At 41.8% G+C, this 16,966-nt stretch overlaps 1 protein-coding gene across 3 annotated transcripts in view; it reads right to left on the bottom strand.

Annotated features, from left to right (window-relative positions):
• Positions 1 to 338: 338 nt before the first annotated feature.
• The window catches only part of LOC132886775 (CREB-regulated transcription coactivator 2-like), a 54,424-nt gene continuing 37,796 nt past the window's right edge, over positions 339 to 16,966 (bottom strand). For all 3 annotated transcript variants that reach the window (XM_060921830.1, XM_060921831.1, XM_060921832.1), the window contains 9 exons: positions 15,282 to 15,308; positions 15,068 to 15,147; positions 14,931 to 14,980; positions 14,503 to 14,735; positions 13,538 to 13,998; positions 12,528 to 13,019; positions 10,463 to 10,549; positions 4,959 to 5,163; positions 339 to 777 (listed from right to left, as the gene is read on the bottom strand). In XM_060921830.1, the coding sequence (XP_060777813.1) occupies positions 575 to 777; positions 4,959 to 5,163; positions 10,463 to 10,549; positions 12,528 to 13,019; positions 13,538 to 13,998; positions 14,503 to 14,735; positions 14,931 to 14,980; positions 15,068 to 15,147; positions 15,282 to 15,308 (1,838 nt within the window). In that variant the 3' untranslated portion in view covers positions 339 to 574. The remainder of the gene's footprint in view (positions 778 to 4,958; positions 5,164 to 10,462; positions 10,550 to 12,527; positions 13,020 to 13,537; positions 13,999 to 14,502; positions 14,736 to 14,930; positions 14,981 to 15,067; positions 15,148 to 15,281; positions 15,309 to 16,966) is intronic.

Below are 16,966 nucleotides of genomic sequence, written 5' to 3'. Positions count from 1 at the left end.
GTCATAAAAAATAGAGACCGTCACTAAATAACCAGCTTGGAATTAATAAATACTCAGAATTTAGTACAAGAGGTTGCCCTCAATACAAAGTTGGTGACGTACAGCGACATGTTGATCATATTTCTATTTTGGCAAATGCTCCTCTGAGAGATTAACACTTGGTCTGTTTTTGAGAGTCGACACACGGCGGACAATAAATAGAAAACGAGCCTCCCGTGGATTTAAACGTTTCGCTGCAAGTTGGCATCGCATGCTTGACTCCTCTGTGGGAGCTGTGTAATCTGAAGTGCACGTCAGCATGCAGGTAGGACTTAGACAAGCTAATGCCTAGATTTATGTTTGCATCAAAAAAAAAAAAAACTCTCAGCAAGTGCATGGGGCTTACAGCAAAAACAGCTGGACTAACACTTTTTATTTTTAATCATAAACATAGTTGGTCCCTTTCAGGAATCTCTTCAGCTGGTTTCAAGGAGAAATCCCACTGGAATGCCTTCAAGACTTCACTACTACTTCTTCTTCGCACGTTGTATGGACGTCTCCTGACTCCCAGTCGTTCGAATCTCTCTTCTCGTGTTCATTTGAGTCGGTCAGAACGAAACGAGTCCTCCACGGCAGGGTCGGCCAGCATCAAGTCTCCATCGGTGAGCATGTTGAGGCCATCCAGAGCCAGAGGCTCCATCCTGAGTGTGTCGTCTGAAGAGAACGAGTCCACCTCAAAGCCTGGCACGCCGGACAAAGCACTGGTGATCTCTTTCGACAAACCAGGAGGAGAGTCACCTGCACGACACACAGACAGGAACCAGAGCATTACAACAAAGCGTTTCGATTCATGACTAGTGAATTACACATTCACAATAAATACAGCCTTTTCACAACTACACATGAAGAAGCATGTCAGGTTAGCGTGGGAAAACCAGGAAATGCAAGATCTCTGTGGATCATGGGGACATTAGAGGCAAACAGATTATACTGAAAATGTACAGTTCTGGGGTTTCCCCCCGCCTGTTTATGCAAGAATTAGGGCTGTCAAACAATTAAAAAATGTAATCGCGATTAAGCTCAGAATTTCATATAGTTAATCGCGATTAATCGCATTTTTTAAAATCTATGTAAATGAATAAGGCTTTTAAAGTGAAATGTTACAATTAAAATGGTGAACACATTTTATGCTAAAAGTACTTGTTAAAAACTGCTGGGACAAGAGAAAATGGTAAGGGAGTTTATTCACTCGCATACTAGGCAGTACTGAACATACAAAACACAAAATTGGATTTTGTGATGGATTAGGGAGCTGTAGTCTCAAATATAAAACATGGAGTCACATACTGCTGTGCCTCAGTTCAGACATGTGTGACAAAAGAAAATAAAAATGAAATAAAACTTCAGTTGTGCCGGAGTTGTATTCAGTCACAGCCTATAGGACTCAGTGCTGTGCAAACAAAAATAAATTGCAGTTGGACTTCAATAATGACATTTAGTGTCGTATCACAGTGCTACAGCGTACTGAAATCTCACTTTACAAAAGGATTTTAGAACTGTAAAGTGCATACCAAAACCAACTCAATCACACTCTTCTTTTGAAATGAAACTTTTGAAATGAAACTTCCCGTTTAACAGACCTTTCTCCATCACTCACACTTACTGTGCAGTCCCCCCAGGATTCCGCGGGCCTTTTTTGTGATTGTTGCGGGCTAAAATGTCTGATGTTGCGGGGGGTTTTCCAAAAAATTGCGCTGAAAGTTGCGGTGTTTTTTAGGTTTTTGTTGCGATTACATTGCGGGAGGAAGTGAAAGTTGCGAGGAATTGTTGCGATTTTCTCTTTTTGTGATTAAAATTGAGTGATATGTTAAATATTAAGTTATTACTGAAAAACTATTGATTAAAAAAACAAAGACACTGAGAAATGGTCCTATAAACAACTTTACCAATATAAAAGATTAGCAGGACTACAAAAATGCAGAAAAATAGGCTTTACTTATCCAAATGCACCTGTTGGTTCAAAAGTTAAAGTGCAGAGAACCTCACAGCACAACATGAAGTTACCTTAAAATATAATATAAATGCCTCAGCTTTCATGTAAGAAAAAAAAACTATTAATACTAGTACTGTGTGCAGGCAGTCTCTCCTGAAGACTAAATTAAACAATAATTATAAACTAATAAAATAAATGGCTCAGGCTTCATAGAAGGAAAAAAACAATTTGCACAGAATCTCACAGTATGATGCTGAAGCTGCCTAAACAATGGAAAATAAAATACCATTTTGGCAAAAATGTTGGCATCCGTTAATTTCTTGTATTAAGTAAAAACATAATGTAAAGTGCACACCGTCCTTCACTGTAAACATAACACACTTTCAGTAACAGAATTTAAGCCTATATAAACACTGACTCGCACATGCTGCTTCTCTTGAACGTATACACGGAAGTAAGGCGGAAGGTAGTTTGTCGACGTCACCTCAAGACGACGCCAACGATTGGTCAAATTTGCGGGAAAGTTGTGGTGATTGGATATAATTGCAACACCGCCCTGAATTCGCGGGGATTGGTTGAATTTGCATTGAAGTTGCAAATCGCAACATCGCGAAATCCTGGAGGGTCTGATTGAAGCAGCAGGCAACAAGCCTCAACATGAACTACGGATGACTTGCAGGGCCAAATTAGAATTTGTGTTAACGGCACCATTTTTTAAAATCGCGATAAATTGAGATCGCGTTAATGCGTTATCGCGTTAACTTCGACAGCCCTAGCAAGAATCATTTAAAAATCCACCGTGTCGCTGCTGGCAAGCATTTCCTGACTGCACAGCTGGGAATATTACACCCTCCCATACTCTCCTTAAAATTAACATGGTGGAAATGCTCACTTTCCTTTCTTTTTTAGTCTGTTTAGTTTGTGGATGAGTACATCCTTAATCATGATTTGTTTAAATGGTAAGTCATGAGAATGGGAAGACGGCGGACACACGAAGCCTAAGTGTATACTGTTCATGCACTCCAAACTTTAGGGCTCATTATTTCACACATGATTCCCACATCCTGTAACAAAGTGCATGAGATAAGTTGAGGCGCATTTAAGTGAATTTAAAAAAAAAAAAAAAAAGAAGCTAACCATCAAACTACTTTGGTCCTAACCTATGCTTTTTGTAACATCTTTGTTTTGCGTAATTATTAGATGTGGGCTTATCTCAGCTTCAGGTTCACATGCAATGCCTTTAAGATAGACCATCACTGACTCAATACAGACTTATTGTAACAGATGGGTACGTATTAATTCACGATTCGGTTTTCCCATAATATTTTGAAGGAAAGAGTGAGACGGAGAACAAATTTTACCACCAAAAAGAACATGCGACATTTATTTTCCTATTATCGACTTAAATAACCTTTATGTTAAATTTAAAAAAAGAACTTGTCTTAATAACCACCAACAATTATTTGCCCACATTTTTAAATGTTGGAGTAAAATAAATATATGTTATTTACCAGCTGGGAGGTCCGTATGGTGAAATACCGTGACCGAGGTCTTGAAAGTACTGAGCGAGGCCCTTTGGGCCGAGGTCAGTATTCAAGGCCGAGGTCACGGTATTTCACCATACGGACCGACCTTAAGCTGGTAAATAATATATTTATTTTTCTCTTTACCAAATTCTAACAGGAAACGAGAGCGCCCGAAAGGGAAAACCGAGCCGAGCCGCCATTTTGAATCCTCATTCACGGCTGTAATGCAAATGGCTTCCTCCTCGGTATACAAGTGCACTTCCATGGCAGGAAAACAACTACATTTTGCCGCCTATGTGGTCCCCTATTTATACAAATAGGAGTCATTCAGGATTCAGCCATGCTTTTGCTCGGTGTTGGCAAATTACAAGTTTTTATCTTTCTCCTGAAATGTTTTATTTTATTTCTTCTTCCTCAGGGTAGTAAAACTCGCCTTCACTGTGGACACTGTCGTTATCGCTATCCATGCTGTAAAATTAATGCTATTCTCCTGCGAAATGCTGGCAAAAATTTATAAGATTTTTAATAAAAATCTTATAAATAAATCTTATAAAAAAAGCTAAATGTTGACAAAAATTGCTACTATGTTTGTTGTTGTTGTGAACGAGTGAGTCGCCAGAGGTCCGGACCATAGGATATGGACCCGCTCACCAGCCAATCAGAGCGCAGGATTTGATGAAAACCGCACGGCGAAAAAAAATAAAATAGCCTATTCCTTTTCTTAAAAAGGTTAACAAATAGGCCTTAGTGAAGGCTGTAACCAGCTTAAAACACAAAACTACATCCTTTTTTTCCCTTTTATTCAGCTTTCTTGTTGAATTTGTGTATAAAGTCAATCGCACAAAAGCGTTTTACCCATTTTAAGCTGGGCATACACTGCGATTTTTTCAATCGCGGTATTCAGCTGCTGCTCACACTGTACGAGTGAATCGCAGGGGTAAACAGCACGCAGCTTACGATTCCTGTTCTCACGCTATACGATGCGATGCTCGGATGCGATGCTCAGGATTTCAAACAGGTTTGATTTTTATCCGATCGATCAGGAGGAGGTTGTGAGGTGTTAATCGCTTGTCGTTACCCCACGTATACTACACGATCCGAGACGCACGATTGAGCTAAAACTCGGCCCGATCTCCAAAACAGTCGCACGAGTGAAAATCGTGTCAAAATCAGGCCAAAAATCGCACAGTGTATGCCCAGCTTTAGTTCCGGGTTTTTTTTCGCGGCATTGTTTGGAGTTGGGTTACTTCTGCCTACGATGAAGTCAGTGTATTACTGCTATTTTACACCTGCTGATGTCTAAACAAGGCAATTACAGCTCGGAAAAAATTACACAGCCTAATAATATAGAGTAATTAAAAACAAAACCACAACATGCCATTATCATTTTGAATAGTCAAATTGTATCGTGATTTATTGTTGCATGATAGATCATTAAATGCCTAGTAACCAACACACACCAGTCAGTATGATGTTGGGGACAGGGTGGCGCCCACTTCCATAGTTCTGGTTCTGACTGGCATTGAGGAACTGCTGATCTGAGGAGTCCAGCAAGTCCAGCACCCCTTGGTTGCTGGGGTAGGAGCCATCCTGGCCTTTAGCGGGGGTTCCAGAGTCCACATTGTGGTTAAAGGTCAAACCCTCCACATGAGAGTCAATGGTGAACTACAAGAAGAAAACACATGAAAGAAAGAACAATGAAAAGATCCAGTTGGATGTTGGGGATGGATCAGAACTATGTGATCTTATTTATTAAATGGAGCTGACTAGCAGGTTTTGAATCAACAACAACAACATTGAGGCTACATTTGAGTCGAAACAAAGTCGAACAAAATCACAAAGTATACATCAGTTTCAAAACAAGCAATGACTCCAGACTCAGCCGGAGTGTAGCAAACACACATCTCCATAGTTCATACGTCCAGAGTTCAGAAACGTCCATTGTTTTTATGATAAATAAGTAATAACTTTAATTCATATTAAGCAGCCCATCTACACTCACTGACCATTTTATGAGGAGAACCTGTACGCCTGTTCATTTCTGCAATTATCCAAATCAACAAAATCATGCTGCAACACCACAATACAGAAAATGCTTGCTGGTGCCGGATCTGCTGGTTTGAGTATTTCAGAATCTGTTGATCTCCTGTGATTTTTACACACAACAGACTCAAGAGTTGACACAGAAATGAGGCAACCATCAGAGTTATGAATAGAAGATTAACAACTTTGCGCAACTGTGCAATCTCTCATTTTATATATATTATACACTCACCGGCCACTTTATTAGGTACACCATGCTAGTAATGGGTTGGACCCCCTTTTGCCTTCAGAACTGCCTCAATTCTTCGTGGCATAGATTCAACAAGGTGCTGGAAGCATTCCTCAGAGAGTTTGGTCCATATTGACATGATGGCATCACACAGTTGGCGCAGATTTGTCGGCTGCACATCCATGATGCGAATCTCCCGTTCCACCACATCCCAAAGATGCTCTATTGGATTGAGATCTGGTGACTGTGGAGGCCATTTGAGTACAGTGAACTCATTGTCATGTTCAAGAAACCAGTCTGAGATGATTCCAGCTTTATGACATGGCGCATTATCCTGCTGAAAGTAGCCATCAGAAGTTGGGTACATTGTGGTCATAAAGGGATGGACATGGTCAGCAACAATACTCAGGTAGGCTGTGGCGTTGCAACGATGCTCAATTGGTACCAAGGGGCCCAAAGAGTGCCAAGAAAATATTCCCCACACCATTACACCACCACCACCAGCCTGAACCGTTGATACAAGGCAGGATGGATCCATGCTTTCATGTTGTTGACGCCAAATTCTGACCCTACCATTCGAATGTCGCAGCAGAAATCGAGACTCATCAGACCAGGCAACGTTTTTCCAATCTTCTATTGTCCAATTTCGATGAGCTTGTGCAAATTGTAGCCTCAGTTTCCTGTTCTTAGCTGAAAGGAGTGGCACCCGGCGTGGTCTTCTGCCGCTGTAGCCCATCTGCCTCAAAGTTCGACGTACTGTGCGTTCAGAGATGCTCTTCTGCCTACCTTGGTTGTAACGGGTGGTTATTTGAGTCACTGTTGACTTTCTATCAGCTCGAACCAGTCTGGCCATTCTCCTCTGACCTCTGGCATCAACAAGGCATTTCCGCCCACAGAACTGCCGCTCACTGGATATTTTTTCTTTTTCGGACCATTCTCTGTAAACCCTAGTGATGGTTGTGCGTGAAAATCCCAGTAGATCAGCAGTTTCTGAAATACTCAGACCAGCCCTTCTGGCACCAACAACCATGCCACGTTCAAAGTCACTCAAATCACCTTTCTTCCCCATACTGATGCTCGGTTTGAACTGCAGGAGATTGTCTTGACCATGTCTACATGCCTAAATGCACTGAGTTGCCGCCATGTGATTGGCTGATTAGAAATTAAGTGTTAACGAGCAGTTGGACAGGTGTACCTAATAAAGTGGCCGGTGAGTGTGTGTGTGTATATGTATATATATATATATATATATAAAAAAGAGAGAGAGATATTACACAGTTGCGCGAAGATATGAAGTTCATCTTCGAGTGGTGAACATATTCATGAGTGAAAGCAGCAGTTGAGTATTTTCAGCATGAGAAGACAAACTTCATATCTTTTTTTTATTATATTGACACATTCACAAACAAAGTACCCAAATTTATCAAAACAATTCATCGATTTCCTCACAAGTGACATATACCGTATACACACACACACACACTATTTACCAGCTGGGAGGTCCGTATGGTGAAATACCGTGACCGAGGTCTTGAAAGTACTGAGCGAGGCCCTCTGGGCCGAGGTCAGTATTCAAGGCCGAGCTCACGGTATTTCACCATACGGACCGACCTTAAGCTGGTAAATAACATTTATTTTTTTCTTTACCAAATTCTAACAGAAAACGAGAGCGCCCGAAAGGGAAAACCGAGCCGAGCCGCCATTTTGAATCCTCATTCATGGCTGTAATATAAATGGCTTCCTCCTCGGTATACAAGTGCACTTCCATGGCAGGAAAAAACTACATTTTGCCGCCTATGTGGTCCCCTATTTATACAAATAGGAGTCATTCAGGATTCAGCCATGCTTTTGCTCGGCGTTAGCAAATTGGAGGTTTTTAGCTTTCTCCTGAAATGTTGTATTTTATTTCTTCTTCCTCAGGGTAGTAAAACTCGCTTTCGCTGTGAACACTGTTGTTATCGCTATCCATGCTGTAAAATTAATGCTATTCTCCTGAGAAATGCTGGCAAAAAATTATAAGATGTTTTGATAATCTTATAAATAAATCTAATAAATGTTGACAAAAATTGCTACTATGTTTGTTGTTGTTGTGAACGAGCGAGTCGTCAGAGGTCCGTAACCGGGGTCCGTACTGTAGGATACAGACCCGCTTGCCAGCCAATCAGAGCGCAGGACTTGGACCGCGAAAAAAACAGAGATTTATGTCACGGTTTTGGTTCTCAATGTCCTGGATGTAACTTGTTTGAAAAATATGAGTGGTGTATTTCCCAGTAAAACACTCATGTCCATACACAGAAAGAAAAAAAAATTGTGTTTAATATGCGCGCGCGCGCGCGCGCGCGCGTGCGTGTGTGTATATATATATACATACACACACATATACACACACACACTTGCTCTGCCTGCCGATACGCTTAGTTGCTTTAATTAAAATCCGATACGCTTAGATTTATACCGATACGTTAAATTTCCTACCCACAAGTAACTAGATACACCGGAGAGCAAATAACAGATCCATTTACATATTGACTGATATTTGTGTTAAACAAGCGGCCTTTTTTTCCAATGTTTGTGTTGATTCTGTCAAAGTAATCTGTCCGCGTGGTATGATGTAAACAAACTGTAATCTGTTGGCTACGTCAAGATCACGTGTTCAAACCGTCCAATAAAAATATCGAAAGAAAACGTCAGACATCCCAGAAGTTTCAGATTCATTATAAGCGATCTCATCGGCTGCCGATGTTGTCCCCCACCAGACGGACAAAGCCGACTGATTTTAATAAGCTAGGAGAAGACTCGCTGGACAAATTAATCCACATCAGCATGGATGACAGCGAGATGGACTATGAGAGGGTCGCCCAACATTGGGCCGAGCAAAAGCCAAGGAGAATTAATCTGCTTTAAAGGAGTAGAAAACTTAATTAATTAGTTTGGGTTTGCAGAAAGATTATGTGCTTATAAACACTCTCACGAAGTGAAGTTGTCCAAATGTGTCAAATACAGCATCATTTCAAATAATAATCATAAGCGTTTTTGGCAGCGTGATGTCACTGGGATCCATTTAACAAAAGGCGGCTCCGGATTATTCTTTTGTTAAAGGCTCACAGTGACATCACACTGCCAAATACGCTTATCATTATTATTCGAAATTATGCTACATTTGACACTTATTAACAAATTCCCTTCATGAAATGTGTTTAAAAGTACATAATCTTTCTGCAAACTTAAACTGTAGAAATTAAGTTTTCCTTTCCTTCAAGTATGTTTTAATCTTAATCTAGTCCATTTAATAAAGTGCCAAAATTTAAACTTTATAATATGCAGTTTTTCTTTTCAGTGTATTAGTTATACATATATTATGGTAATTGCATCAGAAACATTCTAAATCATTACAGTTATAGTAATACAGCAACTTATTTTAAGGTGGCAGGTCTTACGTTCAGATCCCTTTGTGATCGATTCTCTTCATTGGATTGCATAAGATGGCGCGAACCACTGTTCATATTTTCATGCACATTTTTGTTACAACACTACTTGATCATAGATAATTAAGTGCAAGGGATCCCCGTAGATTTTCAATCTATCATATACCTCAGTAATCTATAACAAAACAGTTTAACTTGCATGTTGAACTTTAAGGTGAAATTTCAAATGTGTATACATTAATACTATTTAGGTCAGAAATCATTGAAACACTGGTAAAATCTAGCCTATAATCATGGATCTAAAACCTCTCAGAGACCCTGAAAATGCACCCGAGAGCATCTATTTTCAAAAATTTTCCGGAGGGGGATGCCCCCGGACCCCCCCAGTTTCACTTCGCGCCTTCGACGCTCACTTTTGCGCCATTGGCGCTCAGTTGTCTGGGTATTATCATGCCAGAATTTAGGGCTTTAATTTTTTCTGGGGAAAACACTGATTATATATAAACACACACACACACACACACATACCCACACTTGCACCAGCTCTGTGGGTGAAAAGGTCTTGTTAGTCAGAGAGGTCAGAGGAAAATCCAGAATGGTCTGCACCGACACAACTCTCTGGTAACTCAAATAACTCTACATCTGTGGTATGCAGAAAAACATCCCAGAATATGAAAAATTTCGATATGGCTGGGCTACAAGAACGGGAATTCGAGGCTCCAGTGGGCACAGGTTCACTATTCTGATGTTTGATGAGCACATTAACTGAAGCCCCTGACCTGTATCTACATGATTTTTATGCACTGAGGCCACAGTGACATGATGAAACTCAAGTTTCCATCAATGAAGAGTTTTAACATCAACGAAACTGACTTCATGTTAAAACTGTTAATGTTGTCTGTTGTTGCCCAAATGAGGATGGGTTCCCTTTTGAGTCTGGTTCCTCTCGAGGTTTCTTCCTCATGTCATCTGAGGGAGTTTTTCCTTGCCACCGTCACCACAGGCTTCTCATTGGGGATAGATTAGGGATAAAATTAGCTCATGTTTTAAGTCGTTCAAATTCTGTAAAGCTGCTTTGCGACAATGTTTATTGTCAAAAGCGTGATACAAACAAACTTGACGCATGATTGAGCAGATGTAAGAGTTTCTAATAAAGAGGATGGTGAAGTTACGTTACTCATTTCAGGAAAACAGGAAAATCTCATAAAACCACTCACTTCTGTTCATTTATTCAGTGAATTGTTGCTATAGTATATTTGCTTCTGACCTGCTGAGAAAAGTTCTGGTTTTGCCTGCCAGTGAGTTGTAGGCCCAGGTATGGATCATCCAGAAGGGAATTCAGTAATAAGGAATCCTAAAGCAAAAAAGGAGAGATTAGATTCCAAACAAATCCATGCTGCACACTGGACTCCGCGATACCCATTCTGCTTGAGAAACTGTACAAACCATCAGAGTTATGAATGGAGGACTAATGTCCGACACCTCTTAAGAGTGCCTGTGTTACACTGATCTTGATCTCAGGGACCTTTCAAACAAAAGAAGACAGGAAGCAGGGCTTAGGACAGAGCTATTAATAGCGGAGCTCCCAGCGGAGCACCATACCTAAGAAATAATGGTAAACCCATCGAGTCGATTTTTTGTGGTTTGTCCGTGTACCACCAGTCATACACACCGCCTAGTGGTCAGTGTTAGTAATTACCAATCATACACACCGCCTAGTGGCCAGTGTTAGTAATTACCAGTCATACACACCGCCTAGTGGTCAGTGTTAGTAATTACCAGTCATACACACACCGCCTAGTGGCCAGTGTTAGTAATTACCAGTCATACACACACCGCCTAGTGGCCAGTGTTAGTAATTACCAGTCATACACACACCGCCTAGTGGCCAGTGTTAGTAATTACCAGTCATACACACACCGCCTAGTGGCCAGTATTAGTAATTACCAGTCATACACACCGCCTAGTGGCCAGTGTTAGTAATTACCAGTCATACACACACCGCCTAGTGGCCAGTGTTAGTAATTACCAGTCATACACACACCGCCTAGTGGCCAGTGTTAGTAATTACCAGTCATACACACACCGCCTAGTGGCCAGTGTTAGTAATTACCAGTCATACACACACCGCCTAGTGGCCAGTGTTAGTAATTACCAGTCATACACACCGCCTAGTGGCCAGTGTTAGTAATTACCAGTCATACACACCGCCTAGTGGCCAGTGTTAGTAATTACCAGTCATACACACACCGCCTAGTGGCCAGTGTTAGTAATTACCAGTCATACACACACCGCCTAGTGGCCAGTGTTAGTAATTACCAGTCATACACACACCGCCTAGTGGCCAGTGTTAGTAATTACCAGTCATACACACACCGCCTAGTGGCCAGTGTTAGTAATTACCAGTCATACACACACCGCCTAGTGGCCAGTGTTAGTAATTACCAGTCATACACACACCGCCTAGTGGCCAGTGCTAGGCAGTAAAGAAATAAAACAAAAAAGAGACTGGCTATGATATAAGAAAATTCTACAACCCAGAAATAGATGGGAGCTCTGCTTTTAGGCAGTGCCTAAATCTATATATTAGATACATTTACACACAGAGTCCTCCTTTCAACTTCATATGTTCCTCAACAAAGGTTCAGATAAAAATCAGTAAACCCATTCTAACCTTCTAATGGTTCAACAACCACCTAACTACAGCACCAAGAACACAAGACAGCTAAAACGTGCAGCCTTAGTTTAGGCGTCTTTGAACCACATCCTTTTTCTGACTTTGTGGGTAGAAAACTGTAATTATTTCCCTCTCAGACACACACACACACACACACACACACACACACACACACACACACATACATACACACTGTTCGAGCAGGAACGAGGCTGTTTTGCTGGTCATGGAATATTTGTACTGCATGAGAGCAGCGATTCACAAGTTACTAAGAGAAGCAAACTCCTAACCCACCATCACTGAACTAAGCAAACCAAAAAAAAACAGCACACTGTTCTATAACTGGTATTGCACTATGAATAAAACGCTATGATTAGGTCTTGTTGGCAGCTAGTTCAAGTGAGTCAACCAGTGCAACTTGACACTGTTGTTACTACATGAGAAACAGCCATATTGGCTAATACACTGCAAATACATAAACGGGTAAAGACCGAAAGAAGCTTACGTCACACAGTGAAACAAAATTCATTGTGTTTCACTGCACAACAGATTAACATACCAAGAAAGTAAAATAAAACGTACAGCACTACAAACCAGAGCATGGTACAGAACTTTTTTTGGTCTGATCAGAAATCACAAAAAAGAAGTGACTCACGTTGTAAAGCCCAAGTTCGCTGGCTAGAGACTGGCTGATCTGCTGAAGTTGAGGAAGGTTCTGGTTCTGTTCTTGCTGTGCAGCTTGTATGTGTGTTTGCGTCTGTCCATCAGGCTCCTGCATGCTCTGCGAGTTCACTGGCCCTGGCGTGTCAGCTGCGCTGTTGCGGTTTTGGTTCGGCTGTGGCTGGAGATGGGAGCCCTGTTGTCGTTGGGTGTGTTCGAATGGAAAGTTCTGCGTTTTATGTAGATTGTGCATGTTCTGCATGTGCAGCTGCATGGCCTGTGGGTGTTGTGTATGTGGGTGGTGCTGAGGAGACGGTGCTGTCTGCTGATGTTGTTGTAATTGTTGGTGCTGGATTGGTGCCTGGCCTGACTGTGGTGAGGAGCAGCCTCTCTGTGCATCACTGCTTTGGACTGGCTGAGGCTGACTGAAAGGATATGGTGGTAATCTCTGGTCCATCAGAAGGTTACTGGTATCTAGTGGGACACCCTGGACAGAAGGAGTAGTAGTAGTCAGGACGGGCTTTCATCACTCAGACATACGGATAATTCAATACAAAAGTTGGGTCCCATAATCAATTAGTCCCAGCTGTTAATTTAAAATCGCAGGGTCGTATTAATACATCATCATCATCATTTATCATTCACAAGGATTTCTATGGTGGAGGTTCCGCATAATCTAGGGCTAATAATAAACCTTTAAAAAGTTACTTCAGGAAAAATGAATGACCGTTGATGCAGTGAAGCTTTCGGTCAAGAGACTTCATATAACTTTTATGGAACGAGTCTCGAGTTTCAGTGCTTCGTAACCATCCTGTGGTTTCAGGGCTTGAAATTAAACTTTGTTGAAATGTTTTTCCAAACTTAGTAACTAGTCCAACATTTTCACCGGTCAAAGCCACCAACAGGAATGTAACTGTATCTGCTCGTGGGTAAAGTGACATCCAAGCAGATGTTAGAAGTCTGTGCTCAGCAGGCATCTCTTCTGTGACTGTGGGGGTTGTTTACCTGTGTGATTGAAGTCAACGTGGTCGAGATAGTGGGCGAGAACTGTTTGGAGTGGTGCCTGCGGGAATCCGGGCCCAGGGGCAGGTTAAGCGGTGACAGCTGACCCCGCCTGCGGGGGGAGGAGCTTAACTGTGGCTGCACCTGGCCAGGTAACAGCGTAGGGTAGGAACTTAAACAGGGGCCTGACCCCACTGTACTATTCACTGATGGGAGGGACTGACCACTTAGAGAAGAGTTACTTAGGGAGGAGTGAAGGGACTGGTTGCTGAGGGACGACTGCAGAGAAGGGGAGGAGCTGACGGAGGACTGCAGGGAAGGATTGCTGAGTGATGACTGCAGCGAGGCAGAGCTAAGGGAGTTGGGGAAAGAGTGGCTGCTTAAAGATGACTGGATGTTCGGGTTGCTAAGAGAAGACTGGAGAGTAGGGTTACTAAGTGTGCCCTGCAGAGAGGCCAGGAGACCTGCAAGAGCGAAGGAGAGATACAGAATGCATGACACACAAGAATTCAGCATGTAAAATACAGAAACAAACAACTTCTCTGGTGCTTTTTGAATTGCACAGCCCAAAATAAACAGGCAAGGGGAAAATAATTGTCTGCTAAATGTTGAAGGGAATCTCCAGCTCGGATTTGCAAACCACACTGAAAGAGTGCAGCGAGGAGGCCGCATCCTGTGTGGTGATTAAGATCAGCCCAGAGGAGATAAAACTCGCTGCTACTTCCGAGTACATGTACACCTACTACGTCCTTCGCTGTCAGACAACGCGTGGCCCAGTAGTGTGTTCAAATTACTAAGCTGCCTTCAGTTTAACATGTCTCAAGTTAAACACGCTGAATGGAAATTTTCTAAGGATTTCCCCCCCTGCCCCCCCCCCCCCCCTTGTAACGTCGTCATGATCGCAGTGTTGTCTTGACCTTTTTTCAAAAAATTAATTCGCAACATTTGCATGTCATGAAGACACACACCTGGAGAGTTGAAGGCATTAGTGGTATTGATGCCAAGCTGAGTAAGGGTGGAGGCTAGGTTGCCAGTGCTGTTGCCCCCGCTGAGAGACGGGTAGCCAGGCTCATCTGGGTCGAGTGGTGTTGGCAGCGGTGAGGGGAAGTGCAGACTGGACAGGTCAGGCAGAGAACCTCCAGTATTCAAAGCAGACGGGACAACAGGGGCATTGGACTGCTGATCTGGTGAAGGGAATATACTAATAATAAAGGAGAGGAGAGAGAGAGAGAGAGAGAGGAGTGTAAGGTTTTATTCGGTGAGAAATATATACAAATTGTGTATAAAAGATAAGGCAATTGATAAATTATGAAACAGATCAGTTTAACCATTTCACAGACTTCAAACGTATTTTTATTTATTTATTTTTTTTGGGGGGGTGGAGTTTGAGACGTACTTGATTCCAGGTACTTCACAAGATTTTGGTCGTGAGGACAGCATGGGTAACTGGAGCACACAAAGGCAAAAATCAATCAACTACAGCAAATGATACTGAGAACACAATTATTTTAATAAGATAATCGCTCAGAATACCTTCTTTGTGTCCCAGGGTTTTAAAAGCCTGCCTTCATCTAATACGTTCTCCTCTATTGGAGGGACTGGATATGGAAACACTGTGCAGAAATCGGGATAGTAAATCAACATCTCAGTAACCTTTTTATTTTTAAACTTACGGCTCATTCTACTGATATTAAAAATTGACGAAATGTTTCATGGCCACTGCGGTGAAAGATGATCACTGACTTACTTCTCCGCCCTTCACCCTCAGGCAAACCTGTAATACAGACAGAAGAAAGTTAAAACACACGCAATGTCAGTCACACTGCAGGGATGAGAATACAGTGGTGCTTGAAAGTTTGTGAACCCTTGAGAATTTTCTAGATTTCTGCATAAATACGACCTAAAACAGCATCAGATTTTCACACAAGTCCTAAAAGTAGATAAAGAGAACCCAGTTAAACAAATGAGACAAAAATATTATACTTGGTCATTTATTTATTGAGGAAAATGATCCAATATTACACATCTGTGAGTGGCAAAAGTATGTGAGCCTCTAGGATTAGCAGTTAATTTGAAGGTGAAATTAGAGTCAGGTGTTTTCAATCAATGGGATGACAATCAGGTGTGAGTGGGCACCCTGTTTTATTTAAAGAACAGGGATCTATCAAAGTCTGATCTTCACAGCACATGTTTGTGGAAGTGTATCATGGCACGAACAAAGGAGATTTCTGAGGACCTTAGAGAAAGCGTTGTTGATGCTCATCAGGCTGGAAAAGGTTACAAAACCATCTCTAAAGAGTTTGGACTCCACCAATCCACAATCAGACAGATTGTGTACAAATGGAGGAAATTCAAAACCATTGTTACCCTCCACAGGAGTGGCCGACCAACAAAGATCACTCCAAGAGCAAGGCATGTAATAGTCGGCGAGGTCACAAAGGACCCCAGGGTAACTTCTAAGCAACCAAAGGCCTCTCTCACATCGGCTAATGTTAATGTTCATGAGTCCACCATCAGGAGAACACTGAACAACAATGGTGTGCATGGCAGGGTTGCAAGGAGAAAGCCACTGCACTCCAAAAAGAACATTGCTGCTCGTCTGCAGTTTGCTAAAGATCACATGGACAAGCCAGAAGGCCACTGGAAAAATGTTTTTTGTGGATGGATGAGACCAAAATAGAACTTTTTGGTTTAAATGAGAAGCGTCATGTTTGGAGAAAGGGAAACACTGCATTCCAGCATAAGAACCTTATCCCATCTGTGAAACATGGTGGTGGTAGTATCATGGTTTGGGCCTGTTTTGCTGCATCTGGGCCAGGACGGCTTGCCATCATTGATGGAACAATGAATTCTGAATTATACCAGTGAATTCTAAAGGAAAATGTCAGGACATCTGTCCATGAACTGAATCTCAAGAGAAGGTGGGTCATGCAGCAAGACAACGACCCTAAGCACACAAGTTGTTCTACCAAAGAATGGTTAAAGAAGAATAAAAGTTAATGTTTTGGAATGGCCAAGTCAACGTCCTGACCTTAATCCAATGGAAATGTTGTGGAAGGACCTGAAGCGAGCAGTTCATGTGAGGAAACCCACCAACATCCCAAAGTTGAAGCTGTTCTGTACGGAGGAACGGGCTAAAATTCCTCCAAGCCGGTGTGCAGGACTGATCAACAGTTACCAGAAACGTTTAGTTGCAGTTATTGCTGCACAAGGGGGTCACATCAGGTACTGAAAGCAAAGGTTCACATACTTTTGCCACTCGCAGATATGTAATATTGGATCATTTTCTTCAATAAATAAATGACCAAGTATCATATTTTTGTCTCATTTGTTTAACTGGGTTCTCTTTATCTACTTTTAGGACTTGTGTGAAAATCTGATGATGTTTTAGGTCATATTTATGCAGAAATATAGAAAATTCTGAAGGGTTCA

The sequence above is a fragment of the Neoarius graeffei genome, chromosome 5, assembly GCF_027579695.1.
Source record: "Neoarius graeffei isolate fNeoGra1 chromosome 5, fNeoGra1.pri, whole genome shotgun sequence".
NCBI lineage: Eukaryota > Metazoa > Chordata > Actinopteri > Siluriformes > Ariidae > Neoarius > Neoarius graeffei.
The sequence above is the reverse complement of the archived record's forward strand: the minus strand, read 5'-3'. Positions and strand labels throughout refer to the sequence as shown.